The sequence below is a fragment of the Carettochelys insculpta genome, chromosome 13 (assembly GCF_033958435.1).
Source record: "Carettochelys insculpta isolate YL-2023 chromosome 13, ASM3395843v1, whole genome shotgun sequence".
Lineage (NCBI taxonomy): Eukaryota > Metazoa > Chordata > Testudines > Carettochelyidae > Carettochelys > Carettochelys insculpta.
This window is the reverse complement of record NC_134149.1, coordinates 22,588,535-22,605,097: the sequence shown is the minus strand read 5'-3', so window position 1 is coordinate 22,605,097 and position 16,563 is coordinate 22,588,535. Positions and strand designations below refer to the sequence as shown.

General features: G+C 45.6%; 1 protein-coding gene across 10 annotated transcripts in view; it reads left to right on the top strand.

Moving 5' to 3' along the window:
- The window catches only part of ARHGEF9 (Cdc42 guanine nucleotide exchange factor 9), a 383,799-nt gene that overhangs the window by 336,109 nt on the left and 31,127 nt on the right, over nucleotides 1-16,563 (top strand). For all 10 annotated transcript variants that reach the window (XM_075008221.1, XM_075008225.1, XM_075008220.1 and 7 more), the window contains one exon: nucleotides 7,144-7,275. In XM_075008221.1, the coding sequence (XP_074864322.1) occupies nucleotides 7,144-7,275 (132 nt within the window). The remainder of the gene's footprint in view (nucleotides 1-7,143; nucleotides 7,276-16,563) is intronic.

Below are 16,563 nucleotides of genomic sequence, written 5' to 3'. Positions count from 1 at the left end.
CACAAGGGAGGCATAGGTGTCTAACTGCTCCTTTTAAGCATCTAAGCCTGGCACTTAGGTGCCCCTGGCATTCACGAAACCATCACTTGCCTGTCACCTAAGCCTGTAGCTGCCTAAAGTCTCTAGGTGCATGACTTTCTATCAGTAAAGTCCCCTCATTTTCTGCTGGTGAGACTGTGCAAAACCACACAAATCCTGACCCATCCCTCCCCTGATGCCCTGAGCATTCACAGAGTGGGTGTTCTCCTGCATATCCCACCTGCAGGTCCTGATCCAGCAGTCATGCTCTGAGCACATATTATCATCATACTGGCAGTGCAGCTGCTCTCTTTCCTCCTTTTTACTTAGCTGTCCAGTGCTCAAATCATTCCACCAGGTTGTGGAAGATCCAGGTTTGAATCCCTATTCTGGCTGGATTAAATCAGGGATTTAAACCAAGATCTTCCACCTTCCAAGTGAGTGCCCTGACCAGTGGGCTGTCATCATTTTCATGCCATCTGCCCCACCTCATAAGTATTTCATATAAAATGGAACAGCATCAACAGGAGAGAATGAGAGGGTAAAACGGGCATTTCCACCGTTTCCTCCTCAGTTTTTCAGTAGCAAGGGCTGACTTGGCTTAGGTACCTAACTCCCAGAGAGCGGTGTCCTGGCTGAGCATCATGGCTGGAGATAGGTGCCTCACACCAATACAGAGTTAAGTACCTAAGTCCCTTTGAGGGGCAGGGCTTAAGCCAGGTTCCCACTAGACCTTAAAGTTGATCGTAGATACACAATTCCAGCTACATCAATTACATAACTGGAATCAACTTTATCTCCAATCAACTTACCAGGCCTTCCTCGCTGAAGGAGGTCGATGGGAGAAACTCTCCCATCAACCTCCCTTACTCCTTGCAAGATTGAGGAGTACAGGGATCGACAGTCAACTCTTCACCAGGTGTGTGAAATCAAACCCCAGAAGCGTAGGCCCCAAACTTCTCTTTGGTATTGCCTGCTGGCAAGCTTAGACAGCTCCCTCCCTGCTCAGGGAGCTAGCTTCTGTGAATCCCTTCTCTAGCAGCCTAATTATTTCCCTGCCTTGGTGGGACACCTGGGTGCCCCACTCAGGGCTGTGAATGCTAGGAGGCAGAGAGCCACTTAAAATATAACCATTTCCATGCTGATCATTGCAGTGTCTCAAGTCTCCCATTTGAATCTAGATCTTAGTTACTTCATATATTGGTAGGACTCCCAACGGGAGGGAGTGTTGGGAATACAGGCATGTGGCTGAACCTAAAATTAGAAACATTCTGGGTCCAATTCGCAGCTGATTGATGAATATGCAGTTCTGTGGAAGTCAGCGGAGTCATGTCTGCATATGCCAGCAGAGAATTTAGCCCTCAGGATTCGCCACATGATCCTGTGTTGAAGGTTAACTTTAGAGTCAAGATTTGAAAAATGCAAATGCCTCTTGGTTGAACAGGGCCTGATTTTTCATCAGATGGTTCAACCAAGCCCAAGCTCCTACAACACTGCCTGTCATGTGTGCATGTCCTGTATGAACAGTTATAATCAATGAGATCAGGAAGGGGTTCTGAGAAGATGGCTCTGCTTTGCTGGTAAGAACTGAGAGCCATGCCCTAGTGTCCAGCAAGTGAAGTCCCAGAAACTGGTGTCAGTGGGAGCTTTAACTCTCTGTGGGGCCAGATTCTGATCTCACCTACTGTTGTGTAAATCAGGAGCAGTTCCAATCACTTTAGATGAGATGTAACTCCAGAGAGATGTTTGTGAAGCAGACACAAATCTCGCCTTCATTACAGATTTCTGGATCGGATTGTCGCAGAGTATCTGCTGATTTTCTGAATTCCAAAAATAGAAATAAATCTGAAAAATGCTGTCCCTGCCTGTGATTGTTCGGTTCCGTTATTAATGACTCAGAATATAGGACTTCTACCTCTTCCCTGGGGAGACTTGCTCACTGTCCAGTAGCTCTCGCAGTTATGAAACACAAGAGCACACCGTTTTGGGCTTTCTCTTCTGCTTCTGTGGCAGGAGTTCACTAAAACTCTGTGCTCCCCTGTAATGCGGGCACTTGTTAAAGGCAGAAGAGAATGTGTTAGAATTCCAGCTCACCGTTAAAGTCCGCCATTGATATAGGCACCATGAAAAACCCTGAGTCAATGGCAGAAAGCTTGGCACAAGAGAAGAATCTAGCTCTTTTGTCAAAAAGAAGCTTGAATTGTTATTGTCTATTCCATAAAAAATAGAATCCTAGACATTTTGCACTCGTGATTCCTCAAGGTGTCAGTTTAGGAGTTTCCAAGAGGCTGAGTCACATGAAGGGTAATAATAATAATAATAATAATAATAATAATAATAATAAATATATAATTGACAACTACATCCTTTTAAATATTCTTTAGTTCTTGTTCTAGATGGATCCTCTCTTGGAAGACTCATTGCCCTTAATTATGTAAGGTACAATGGTTGGCTTCAGCTTAATATTGCATTATTGAACTTAAACACTGGCAGAAAAAAAAAGGTGCGTGCAATAAACATACTGTTTTCAAAGCTAGAACAGCTTGATGAGAAAACCTCCTGGGAAAAATCAAACTGAGGCCTGAAACAGGGATTTTTTTTTTCTTGGCGACAGAAGGCATCAAAATGAGCCTGATGAAAAGGACGACATTTCATTGCTTTTCTTTTTCAGATCTTTCCATCGCCCAGAGCACCAATCAGATTATCAGTCGCTAATTAGAGCACAGCAGCACCCAAAAGGCCCTGCTCACTGAAAGGCCATGCTCTGCCTGGCAATAAGAGCATGGGCTCCTGTCACGGGGTGGACTGGGGCTGGGGTAGGGGGAATGATTTTCAGAAACTAGGCATCTTTCCCCAGTCTTTGGTGCTGTTTATTCAGAAGTCCCCTTGAGTCATGTGGGAGATAATGTGCCTCTGCCCACGCTAAAGCGTCTTTCCCTGTAAGGTTGATGTTCTCAACTCTGTTTCTTTTCTGCTCATTATTTGAAGCTCTCCCCACCACCATCGCCGCCGCCCCCTCAGTCTTCCTACATTGCCGGGTTATGGAGAGCAGCACTTACCTATGGTATAGCTGGGAAGCTGACGATTGGCAGCTTTCATCAGCAACACAATTACCTGCTGTCTCCTAAGCCCCCATGAACTGGCCTTGGTGTGTCACTTCTGCGATGCTTACAGCCTCCAGGGAGAATGAAGCACAGTCTCAGCCTCAGACTGGTTGACCATCTAACCCAGCGTTTCTTAAACTTTCTGAGACCCTGGAACATTAAACAATAATGAAATAATAATGAAAAATTTCTTCCAAAAAATTGTTGTCAGACCAAAACAAAAAATGAACAAACAAAAAAAAAGCCCAGCAACATATACAGCAAAAACAACACAAAGTAATTTCATCAGGTGCCATTGCAATGGAGTAAAATTGTATCTGGTTTTAATAACAGAAAATATAGACCATCCATGTATTCTTTCAAATGCTCACAGCACACCTGTGAGTTGTTCACGGAACACAGCTTGAGAAACACTGTCCTAGTCTATGCTACTGGCCCTGCCCATGATGGCTTTCAGGGGAAATGAGAATTTGCCTTTCTTTTTTCTATGTTTAACTTAGGACAGGGCACATACCTCTTTATAGGCTGTGTACGGCCAGGCTCACCAATGGAAAGGGAGAAAGGCCCAGTTATTCCAGGCGGCCTGGGGCTAAAGCCCCAGACTCCTGTGAATTGCTGCCAGAACACCACACTGGGGGCTCCGTGTGGCTCTGAGGACTGAGGGACTACTAAATGGTTGGCAGGGAGTTCCTCAGTCCCTGAGTCCATCCTGAGTCGTGTGGGTGGACGTGAGCTGGCTGCCTCCATCCATACAAGCAGACTCCACAGCTCAAATGCACAGTCCCTTAGCCTCAGCTTAATTCTGTTAGGGGAGGCCCATATATCTGTAGAGTACATCTGCAAAGCAGCTAGGAGCAAACATCCCCGTGTGGGTGGACAGACTCATTCTAGCTCAAGTAGCGCTAGTTTGTAAAAAAATAGCAGTGTAACCAGACATGGAAGTGGAACCCCACCCCCAACCACTGCGAATTCCAGGTCTCCAGGTGGCTTGTCCAGACTGCTGCTTATGACACCATAGCCACAGTGCCACCTTTAGCCCATGAGGTCAAGCAGGCTTCTAGCTACAGTGTAGGCACACCCTGATGGCGGTTATAGGAGAAATGCGAGGAGAGCTGTGCTGGGCAAGCATGCCTCATGGGGTGCTGCTGCTTATGTAATGGAGACTGGTCAGCTGTGTATTAATTAATTTTAAGCTAGCTGCAATACAGCTTTCCTAACACAAACAAAACCTTGGAATGCATCTATTTATAGCCTGTGTACTCCATGTTTAAATTGTTTTGCCAGCATACACAAAGTAATAAAAACCCTGTAATTTTATATCTAATTTTTACATCCCTTGCAGGGACTATACAGTTTGGATTCAGTTAATCAAGTAGAAGTGTTTACACAGTCCTCTGTGTGTCTTCAGGCTTTGGATGCTACCACTGGAGCAAACCCATCTCACAAAACTTGCTTTCTATTTTTAGCAAGCAATGTCCTCCTTGCAATGAAAAATGTTGTCAGTGGGCTTGTATGAATCCTCCCTTGCTGCATAACTGGATGTGTCCAAAGCAAGGCCAGTGAATTCTGGAGCCCCCCAGCTTTTGAGAGGTTCCTTATTTCAAGGGCTTGATCCCATCTATAGCACCTCAGCAACATGCATACAACTGGTGGGCGCTGTAAGCAGAAGGCCCTCGCTAGCAGGCATCTCAACCTAATTCCTAACTCTTATTTACAACTCAGTGGAGGTGCTCTGAACAGAGTGGGCTCCGATGAGGTGCACAGAGACCATGGTGATGAGTGAAAGTCAGAAAAAACAAAACCAAACAAGAAAAAAAAAACCTTACTAAGCCTGCATAGGGTTTGGTTTGCAGCTGCTGCAGCAGTGAGAACTCTAAACCCTCTGACGATGCATTAACTACGACTTAGTGGTTATATTTCTTGTCACTGGACCCAAGCGTTCATTTAGAATAAATGAGAGATTTTAAATAAAGCTTGCCCTGAAATGGAGCCTCCAGTCCAACATGCCTCCACAAAATAACTGAGGGGGGAAGGTTCAGTTTTGATTCTACCTGCGCATGCAAATCCAGGAAGGGGGCTGTTTTCTGGTTCCCCTTTGGGTGTAACTGAAGTAGCACAGGACTAGCTAGTCCAGCAAGATTACTGCCATATCAGGCTGAGGTTTTATTAGCTGTTCTTCATTATCTAGTCCTAAACTGAGTTTAGTCCAGCCTCAAATTCAGAATCTAATCTGGATCCAGATCCAAACGGCTATCTATTTTCATTTTAACCTTTTCTCCTCAATTCTGCCTCAGCCTTGTAGCCACAGCCCTTCTGAGACTTCCTGTGAAACTTCAAAGTAAGGGATTCGGCTAGAGCTCACAGAATAAGACAGATACACAGTGCAGGTGGTGGAGAATTCATCCATTTTAATACATAGATTTTAATTAACTGAAATGCACCCACCACGCCTGAAAAAAAAACCCTCAGCAGAGGGTGAATGGTGTGTTCTCTCAGAGTGGGGGAAGAGCTGTGTTTTCAAGACCATCTGCTTATGAGTCCTTTAAAAAAACGTTGGAGAGGAAAACAAGCTTTAACCTGAGGGGGAGAAGAAAAGGGGGGGAGGCGTTCTGTCAGCCTGCAACGTGGGACTTTGAAAGCTTTGGGGTGTTGCAGGGGAGATGAAAGCTGCCACCCTGACCAAGGGTAGTCTTGACAGCTTGCTGGAGATTGGAGGTAAGGGGACTCTAATCCCCTGAAGCGGGGGAGGGGTTAACAATCTGTAAGGAAAGGCTTTGACAGCCCCAAGAGGTGGGGGAAATGTCTTGGTTTACTCTGATCCCCAGCTCTGCTTGGGGAGCTTGAGATGACTGAAGAGGTCTTCTGAGAGCCTGCAGGGAGAGGGGTCTGGCAGGGAAATTACTCGAATGGCCAGTGGGTGGAAGGGTGCTGAGATGGTGCAAAGGAAGATGGAGGCAATTGCCTGAACAGGACAGCTCTGATATATAAAAGTGGGGTGGTTCCCCTCACAGCCCTGCGTGAGGGTAGTTCCTCAGAACTCACATTGTGGGCTTCTGCTGACAGCCTCCACAGCTAAGAATCCAACTGGGTTGGGGATGGGGCTTGGGGAGTGTCTGTAGGGAAGTGGGACACTAACAACACGGAGGAGAGACTGTGGTGGTGAAAGGGAGCTCTTGCAGCCTGAAGGAGGGAAACTGGCAAGCTGTGAGGGAAGCCTGTAGAGATGGAGGGAGCTCTGGAAGCCTGGTAAGGGCAGTGAGGATACTCACAACTTGTGAGGAACTTTGGTGGAGTTGGGGGCACTGACACCCTGAAAGGGGATTCTGCGGTTGGTGGGCGTGTGTGTAGCTTTTAGCAACTGAAGTCTATGTCTACACTGCAGGTTTTTTCCAAAATAACTTATTTTGATGTTCCAACATTGAAATAAGTTGTTCCTGAAAAGAGCCTTAACACTGCAAGAGCACTTGGAAATTGAACACTCACACTAGAGAGCCCAGTTTCAACAAAAGAGCAATGATGGGATGCCTCCCCGGAGGCTAATTAAATCATAATGACCTCTGCTTTGTACACACAGAGTCAACTTCAGAATTGCAAGGAGGAGGGTCAGCAAAAGTCGTTCATTATGGTGGAGTTACTGTTTCGAGTTAAGCATCCTGTTATTCCAAAATAACAAGCCTGTCAGTGTGGACGCAGAGGGGTTTTCTCCAGGGCAAAAAGGGGGGCATTCCCCCAAAAAAGCCTCAGTGTAGACAAGCCCATTGTTCTGACTGTGGTGGCATCTCATCTTTCGCTTTCACTCTGAATCCATCAATAGAAACAAAATCTCTGCATTCTTCCCCACAATCAGGTTTTTTAAACATTTCACCTCCAATTTCCTGGCTAAAAAACAAACAGTGGTGCTTTTGTGTGTCTAGTGCTATCAGAATCCTCCCTGAACCACTGCTTCTCTCCACTCAATATGTCTGTCTATATCTGGCTTGGCACCGTGTCTCACCCTGCCTCGTTCTGTGTGGTCTCCTAGGGAGATGACATCTTGGATCGGAGCTCGGAGTTGATCTACACAGGGGAGATGTCCTGGATATATCAGCCTTATGGACGGAACCAGCAGCGCGTTTTCTTCCTTTTTGATCACCAGATGGTTCTCTGCAAAAAGGTAATGAAACCCACATGAAATCAGAGCTTTTCACAGCAAGGAGGGAGCATTCGGTGCTGAGCGTCTTTCAAAAGAAGCCCTCCCAAAACATTTTTCTCAGGCTAGAATGCAGTAACTCACGCAAAGTGGGAAATGATGGAGCCTGCAGTGGAGAGGCAAGGAACAGAGCTAAAATTTGGACTGAGTAGAATTTATTTTTCCAGGGTAGTTACCATGAGAGAAGATTGCAAAGAACAGGGTTTCAAGGTTTGTTGGGTCGTCCCAGTTTTATTAGGAGGAGCTGGCAGGTCTTTTCCCTCCATCATAAAACTAGACATATGAGCCCTGCCACATGAGTTTGTGATGATATTGCATCATATCTTGAAATATACAGATTGAACCTCTCTCATCTGGCACCCTCGGAACCTAACTGATGCCAAACGAGAGAATTTGCTGGTCCATTGGAGGTCAATATTCTTTAGCACATTACTAACACGTCCACTGCGTACTGGGCTCTTAGATGACATTTAGAGGTAAATTACAGCTAAATAATGTCACAGAACACTGAGAGCCAGGACTGGTGGCTGAAAAACAAACTTTATGGGACCACGGGAAGCTTGGTCACACCCATGAAAAGTAGTCATCTGGTTAACTAAAATCATGCCAGACTACAGATGTTGCTGGACAACAGAGTTCCAGAATAGAGAGGTTCAACCTGTGTTTTGGCAGGACCTGATAATGTTGGGTGTGGAAGTCACAGGGAAGAATTTAGCCCTGAAAAATTCCAAAAGGTGGAAATGAAGATGAAGGAAGTGGGAATTGTTATCTCAGGATGGGAGCAGTGAAAGCAGGAAAGCATGTGTGGGGAGCAAAGTCAGTGAGGATCTGTTTCCCTCTGAGGAGCAGTAGAAGTAGGCATGTGAGCATTACAACAAGCAATGGATGGAGTCCCAAGGAAAGTTACAATAAGGGGAATAGATGGACAGGCTGGAGAAGGTCTCAGTGAGTGAAATGGACAGTGAGAATGGGGAAAGGTCTTGGAAAGAAGAATGTCTGGAGTTCTTCCTGTGGAACAAATGTTTTTGTTAGGAAGCATTTCCCAGATGAGAACTCTGTGCGCAAGATGTTTGTCAATTTCTGAGAGAAGTGTCAAAGCTCTGGCCCTATGCTCCAGCTGTTCCCCTGGGACCTGTGGCAGGCACTGAAAACCCATGTGGGCAAACCTGAAAATTGCTGTAAAATGAGCACAAAAATCTGCTCCGCTGGATGACTTGACGCTGAGCAGAGAAGCATAAAATTGTTTTTTCACACGAAGGATCACAAGGAATGAAAAATAGTGACTCAGACCTGCTGAGCAGTATCCTCAGTGTGAGGCTTGCCCATTTATTTGAGACCCAGGTTTCCCCCATCATGTCCAGATCTGGCCTTCCTGCACTTCTGTTCTTGTGTATTCTAGACACCAGAAACTCTGAATCATAGACCTAAGGTTATGACATGCTAAGAGGTTTCTATGCTCGCAGCAAACCCCGCCTCCATTTGTCAGTTACATGCCTGGTTTGTTTTCTCATATGTCCCTTATTTTGGCCCTTTGACCCACATCCACTTGGGGGCTTTGGTTGTAATGTGTGATCTGGAATCAGATGACCCCATCTTTTCTGTATGAACCATGAAACTGGGCACTTGAGCAGATTGGTCAGTGACTGGATTAAAATGGTCATTCCAGGTTCTAGAGGTAACACCAAAGAAAGGCCTGGGCTGTACAAGGCAGCCGTTGCCTGTCATCGTGCCCACAGTGAGGCATGATCTAAGGCTAAGCTTATTGAAACCATCAGCACAGGCTATATGGTGGCTTATCAGACACATATCTGGACTGGGGCTCGTCATTAATGTAGGGAAAGGTAATCAAGAATGCCAGTCATGTAACCTTTTAGTATCAGCATTGACATATGGATTGGTGGCTGGCAGTGTTCCCTGTAAGCTGAGTGCTTGGGCAGCCACCCAGGAGAGATTCAGGCACCACCCAGCTGGTTAGCAAAATGTCCACAGCCACCCACAGTGGGTAGCATGTCTTTCTCTTGGTGGTGCACATCTACACATGCCCTGGTGCACGTAACAAAATTTATTCTGCCCATGGATGGAAAAAATTAGAGGGAATATTAGTGGCTGGCAGCCACTGCAGTCAACAATGCTGCATAATAAGAGACCCTGCTCAACAACCTGTGATGATGGTCTAGTCTCATTAACATAACCTTGATTCTGTATTCTGACAAAAGATTAAGGAAAGCATCGGTGTCTGAAGCAACGGAGCTCATGAATCCTGGATCTTTCTGTCTTTTGAGAGATCTGGATTCTTCGACATTTGTGCTGTGGATACACATTGAGGGGGAGTCGCTTGGATCACCTGCAAGCGTGAATGAGAACACCCCACAGATGTTGCAGCTGTGCCTGCTCAGGCTGTGTTCTTGGCAGGTCTCGTAAGTGAAGTGAGGTCTGAGCATGGTCAGTACGTGGATGGGAGCCTGCCAAGGTGCTAAGGAAGTGGTTTGGATGGTTCTGGAGTCACCATGGAATGACGGTTTCAGCACTGCAGTGCAGGGAGCTGTGGCTTGGATTACTCAGGGCTCAGTGCTTTTCTTTCTGAGTTAACAGTAGCTTGAATTTCTGCTTTCTGAATATTTTATTTTCCTTTCTTTCTCTTCATTTTTCCTTTTACACTCTTCCTGGCACGTGAAATGAATGTCTGTGGTCAAAGAACAGGCCAGCATATAAGCAGCTTGATTTGAACTTTAATCCTTAGCTCCTAGACTCCCACCCTGACTCTGAATATGTAATTCCTTAGAGCAAAATGCAGCTTTGGTCGCATCAGGCCTGCTCATGCAAGATGATAAACCCCCCTCAATAGATGCCAAATGTCCTCAGTTCCCACTGCAATCAGACATAGGCCTTCAATGAGGTCACCGGGAGCTGGGAACACTCAGTGGCAAGAAGGACTAGGTCTGTTCAGCCCACATAGTAGCACTTTTCCCCCTTATTTACTCATTCTGGCACTTTCTTTTGCCCATGTAGGTCAGTTCCTTCCATCCCTGGGATTTGGAGGATACTGCGCTCTTCACTGGAGACTGTCTTCACTGGAGACCCAAACAAGGCCTCTAATAATTTCTAGGTCTATCCTGGCCCATCGGGTAGCTCTTAGCCCACTTCTGGGAGAAGCAGAATTCGTACTGTACGACTAACAAGCACTTTTGGTACTAGGTGTCACTCTCAGAAGTCAGAGGGGTTAAGAGTTGAATGGAGTGTCCAGTGATTAGACTAACTACTCATCTTGTGACACCATGCCTCCAGGTCGGAATAGCCACATAGCACTACAGGTCTTTTCTGTGTCTTCAGTACTGGCCTCTGTCTGTGCATTACCTGTTGGGCTTATGATGTTAATCTTGTACATTTGCAAACACAAAAAGCCATTTTTTATTTTTAAAAGGGGTGTGTGGGTTTGAAGCCCATCCTTCCATCTTGATAGCTGCATCCTAGTGCTAGTGGGAAACGGGTAGGGTTAGAAGTTGAAATAAAAAAAGAACAAGTTACAAATCACTTAGGAAAATTAGATGTCTGCAAGTCACCAGGGCCTGATGAAATGCACCCTAGAATACTTAAAGGGCTGATAGAGGAGGTATCTGAGCCTTTAGCTATCATCTTTGGAAAAATCATGGGAGACAGGAGAGATTCCAGAAGACTGTAAAAGGGCAAATATAGTGCCCATCTATAAAAGGGGAATAAGAATAACCCAGGAAACTACAGGCCAGACAGCTTAACTTCACTGCCAGGAAAGATAATGGAGCAGGTAATTAAAGAAATCATCTGCAAGCACTTGGAAGGTGGTAAGGTAATAGGAAACAGCCAGCATGGGTTTGTAAAGAATAAATCTTGTCAAACTAATCTGATAGCTTTCTTTGGTAGGATAAGGAGCCTTGTGGATAGGGGAGAAGCAGTAGATGTGGTCTACCTAGACTTTAGTAAAGCATTTGATACTGTCTCTCATGATATTCTTATAAAAAAACTAGGCAAATACAATTTAGATGAGGCTACTATAAGGTGGGTGCATAACTGGCTGGATAACCGTACCCAGAGAGTAGTTCTTAATGGTTCTCAATCCTGCTGGAGAAGTATAACAAGTGGGGTTCCGCAGGGGTCTGTGTTAGGACCGGTTCTGTTCAATGTCTTCATCAATGATTTAGATATTGGCATAGAAAGTACACTTATTAAGTTTGCAGATGATACCAAGTTGGGAGGGGTTGCAACTGCTTTGGAGGATAGGGTCATAATTCAAACTGATCTGGATAAATTGGAGAAATGGTCTGAGGTAAATGGGATGAAGTTTAATAAGGACAAATGCAAAGTGCTCCACTTGGGAAGGAACAGTCAGTTTCACACATACAGACTGGGGAGAGACTGTCTAGGAACGACTACAGCAGAAGGGGATCTAGGGATTATAGTGGACCACAAGCTAAATATGAGTCAACAGTGTGATGCTGTTGCAAAAAAAGCAAACATGATTCTGGGATGCATTAACAGGTGTGTTGTGAACAAGACACGAGAAGTCATTCTCCCTCTCTACTCTGTGCTGGTTAGGCCTCAGCTGGAGTATTGTGTCCAGTTCTGGGCACCGCAGTTCAAAAAAGATGTGGAGAAACTAGAGAGGGTCCAGAAAAGAGCGACAAGAATGATTAAAGGTCTAGAGAATGTGACCTATGAAAAAAGGCTGAAAGAAATGGGCTTGTTTAGTTTGGAAAAGAGAAGATTGAGGGGAGACATGATAGCAGTTTTCAGGTATCTAAAAGGGAGTCATAAGGAGGAAGGAGAAAACTTGTTCTTCTTGGCCTCTGAGGATAGAACAAGAGGTAATGGGCTTAAACTGAAGCAAGGGAGGTTTAGGTTGGACATTAGGAAAAAGTTCCTAACTGTCAGGGCGGTCAAACAGTGGAATAAATTGCCAAGGGAGGTTGTGGAATCTCCATCGCTGGAGATATTTAAGAACAGGTTGGATAGATGTCTATCAGGGATGGTTTAGATAGTACTTGGTCCTGCCATTGGGGCAGGGGGCTGGACTTGATGGCCTCTCAAGGTCCCTTCCAGTCCTAGTGTTCTTTGATTCTATGATTCTATGATCCTTGAGCCTTATTAAAAAAAGATGGTCTGAATAAGGGAGTGATACTGGAATTCTCCCACATTTTGGTTTAACAAATGCTGCAGACTTAAGCCTGAGTGATTTACAGCATGCGTTGTCATGACACATGGGTCAGCCTGTCCTGTGGGAGATGACACGGCACAGTCAATTAGCCGATTAGGATTCAGAGAGGTTCAGACAACTGCGGAATTGCTTATCCCAAGTATTGAAAAATCATGAATCAGGCTTCAAAAATCATCATGTTGGCTTAAGAATCAGGAGGTATAAAAATATAATAAGATTGGATTCCTTTTCTTTGCCTTCTGATTTTGGAGACCTTAGGGTACACTCAGGTCAAGTTTGCAGGCTTTTCTCCCCAAATGCAAAGGCTCAAATTTACTATTTTTTTAAAATGGAAGCTGAGGATCCATCAGGTTCACACATATAAAATGGGAAGTGACTGTCTAGGAAGAAGTACTGCAGAAAGCGACCTAGGGCTCAGAGTGGACCACAAGCTAAACATGATTGACAGTGTGACACTGTTACAAAAAAAGCAAACGTAATTCTGGGATGTATTAACTGGAGTGTTGCAAACAAGACACGAGAAGTAATTCTTCTGCTCTACTCTGCATTGATTAGGCCTCAATTAAATTAAAATAAATTAAATTAAATTAAAGTACTGTGTCCGGTTCTGGGCACCATATTTCAGGAAAGTGGTGAACAAATTGGAGAAGGTCCAGAGAAGAGCAACACAAACAATTAAAGGTCTAGAAAATCTGACCTCTGAGGTAAGATTGAAAGAATTGGGTTTGTTTAGTTTGGAAACGAGATGAGGGGACATAATAATAGTTTTCAAACACCTAAAAGGTTGTTACAAGGAGGAGGGAGGGAGAAAAATTATTCTCTTTAACCTCTGACAATAGGACAAGATGCAGTGGGCTTAAATTGCAGTTCAGGTTAGCTATTGGAGAAAAAAACATCCTGTCAGGATGGTTAAGCACTGGAATAAATTGCCTAGGGAGGTTTTGGAATCTCCATTACTGGAGATTTTTAAGAGTAGGTTAAACAAATAATCTGTCGGGGACAATCTAGATGGTGCTTGGTCCTGCCAGGACTGGACTTGACGACCTTTTAAGGTCCCTTCCAGTTCTAGTATTCCATGATTCTATGTGACTTCAGGAGCCAAAGTTTAAAGGCGAACACTAATTATCATCGGATTTGTGTTCATTCTGGGATCATTCGTCTCACTCCCTCCTCAGCTCCAATACAGTTTTTCCCAAGGTGGTTCTCCAGAGCATTGTCTTGTGCTGTGCTGCTTCTTCCAGGAGTGTGCCTCTCCTCTTTGCTCTCCTTCATCAATAAATTTGGTTCTTGGCATTTTGTACTTCCAGAAAAACAGGTTTCTAACCTATCTCCTGTCTCTGCCCACTGGCACCATAGCTTCACTTCACCGTGCCCACTCTTCTCTCAAGATAGTAGCAATGAAAATGGCAAGTATTCATGTGGCCATGAAGGAATTCTGCCACAAACTTACCTGCAGTTAGGCTGACTTGGAGAATGTGACTCTTTGTCAGTGACTGAGTTAAAACCAGTCAGTGGTAAAACACTTTCTTAGATTAGCACCAAAGTCTTTTGTGTCTCTCCCACGTTCTCTTCATTCTTCCTGGGAAAAAATAGGACACAATCACTTTTTCTTCTGCTTCCTTCTTTATCTGTCCCATCTCCAGTGAAGGTCTCCTACAGCCCAGCTCCGTCACTTCTGTCCTCCTCCCTGCTTTCCTGTCAGTTCTCTTCAACTTCTTGTGGCAAGCACAGCCGTACACAAAATACGCATGGTGTGTACCATTGGCAGGGATGTCAACTGGAGGCAGGGCTGCTGGGGGAGAAGAGGCAGGGAAGGGATTCAAAAGGTGCACACAGGGTCAAAGTGCCACTCCGTGAAATTTTGATTGTCTAATTGCATGTTATGCCACTAAGTGTAAGATTCAGATACATGTATCCTTAGCTGCCCTGCTAAAGTGATGTGTGAGTGGTTTAGTTATGTGTTATAACATAAAACATTTCTGAGGCTGCCCACTGAGCATACCTCAGTTCCTTGTCCAGGGGTTGGTATCTGGGTTCCCTCTCATTTTCTCTCCCACACATCCCGCCCCGCCCCCCGACTGGAATTAATTTTCCCATGTGCACCAGTGTGGAGGTGATATGCAATATAAAGATGATGAGTGACCTATCACCTTCATATTGGTGCCCATACCAAAATTCATGTGGTAGGTTTCAAGCCAAGGGGTTCCTCCTGTGGGAGGGGGCTCCCAGCTGGGGCAGAGGGCTGGGGCACAGGAGTGTGAGAACCCTGGTTGGGAGTGCAGGCTCTGGTGTAAGGCTGGAGATGAGAGTTTTGGGGTGCAGGAAGGGGTGCTCCAGGTGTGGGGTGGGGCTCTGGCCTGGGGGTTGGTGTGCAGGAGGGGGTGAAGGCTCTGGGCTGTAGGTGAGGGCTTTGGGGTATGGCAGGGTATGAGGGCATTAGGGTGTAGGAGTCTGTTTGGGGATGGGACAGGACTCAAGGTGGGGATTGGCAAGGCTTACTTTGGCAGCTCTCTGCTGGGGATGGTGAGGAGAGGTCCCTTTCCCCCTGCCATGGCCATTCAGTGCTGCGGTCAGTGGGGAGGGTTGCCCCTACGCCAGCTGCAGCAGCTTGAGGAACTGGGGAGAGATCTCTCCCCACTGCAACCCTGAGCCACTGCATGGGGCTTAATGGGAAGCTACACAGCTATACAGCTGGGGGGAAGTTCGGTGATAGGTATCATATAAGAACATAGAGAGGCAGGCCAACATCTTCTATTCTTCCACTGTATAGTGCATTGTAATTCTGTGCTACTGTTTGCTGCAGAGCTGGCTGTACTTCAGTGGAGCTGTATGCAGACAGTGTTCGGAGTCTCATTTCGTGTGAAAGCTGATGCATAAATTGGGCCCTACCAGACTCACGGCCATGAAAATTACGTTGCATATCATGAAATTGATCTTTTGTGTGCCTTTACCCCATCCTGTACTGATTGCACAGGGAGCCCAAGGTTTCTCAAAGTGAGGGGCCTGACCCAAAAGGAGTTGCAGAAGCTCACTAAGTTATTTTGAGGAGGATTGTGGCATCACCACACTTGTTTCTGTATGGCTTTCAGAGCTGGACAACTGGAGACTGGCGGCTGTTGCCCAGGTGCCCAGCTCTGAAGGCAGCACCCCACCAGCAGCAGTGCTGAAGTAAGAGTGGCCCTTCCATGCTTACTTCTGTGCTGCTGCCTTCAGAGCTGGGCAGCCAGAAAGTGATGGCTGCTGACTGAGGGCCCAGCGCTGCAGGCAGCAGCTCAGAAGTAAAAGTGGCAATACCATACCGTGCCGTCCTTACCTCTGTGCTGCTAGTGATAGTGGCTGTGCCTTCAGAGCAGGGCTTCTGGCCAGCAGCCAGTGTTTTCCAGCCCTGAAGACAGCACCCACCACCTACAGCAGCGTAGAGATAAGGGTAGCAGTGCCACAGATTCCCCACACCATAATTTTATGACCACCACCCCTTTCCCAACTCCTTTTTGGGTCAGGACCCCTAGAAATTACACCACCATAAAACATCAGGTGTGAATAGCCGAAATAAAGAAGTATACTATTTTTAAAATCTTATGACCATGAAAGTGACCAAAATGGACCACAAACTTGGAAGGGCTCTATAATATCTTTTATGAAATTGTTTTGTTTTTCAATGAAGCTAGGGGCATCGCATGCACATACGGTGTGTTTTCATTCTTGATATCTTAAGAACCACTAACATTTGTGTTCGTCGTGGAATCTGGACAGTGTAACATTAGACTTGGAAATTAGTCCAGAAGGATTTCATCTGGCTCTGATCCAATACTGAAGGGGGTAAATTCATCCCCTATACCGAAATCAGTTGAGTCACACTTGGGGTTAACGTGGCCCCAGTTGAGCAGTGATTGACTCAGGTCAGTGTAATTATCATTCCATAGTTTGCTTCAGCCACTGACTTGGTTGTAGCTCTTATGGCTCCCAAACCTTTTGGGGGTGAAATACCCCATTTCTCCACTTAGCTGTAGGTCAGATCATCTGCTTCACTCACATGCCAAGTCAAAGAAATAAGAGGAGACCAA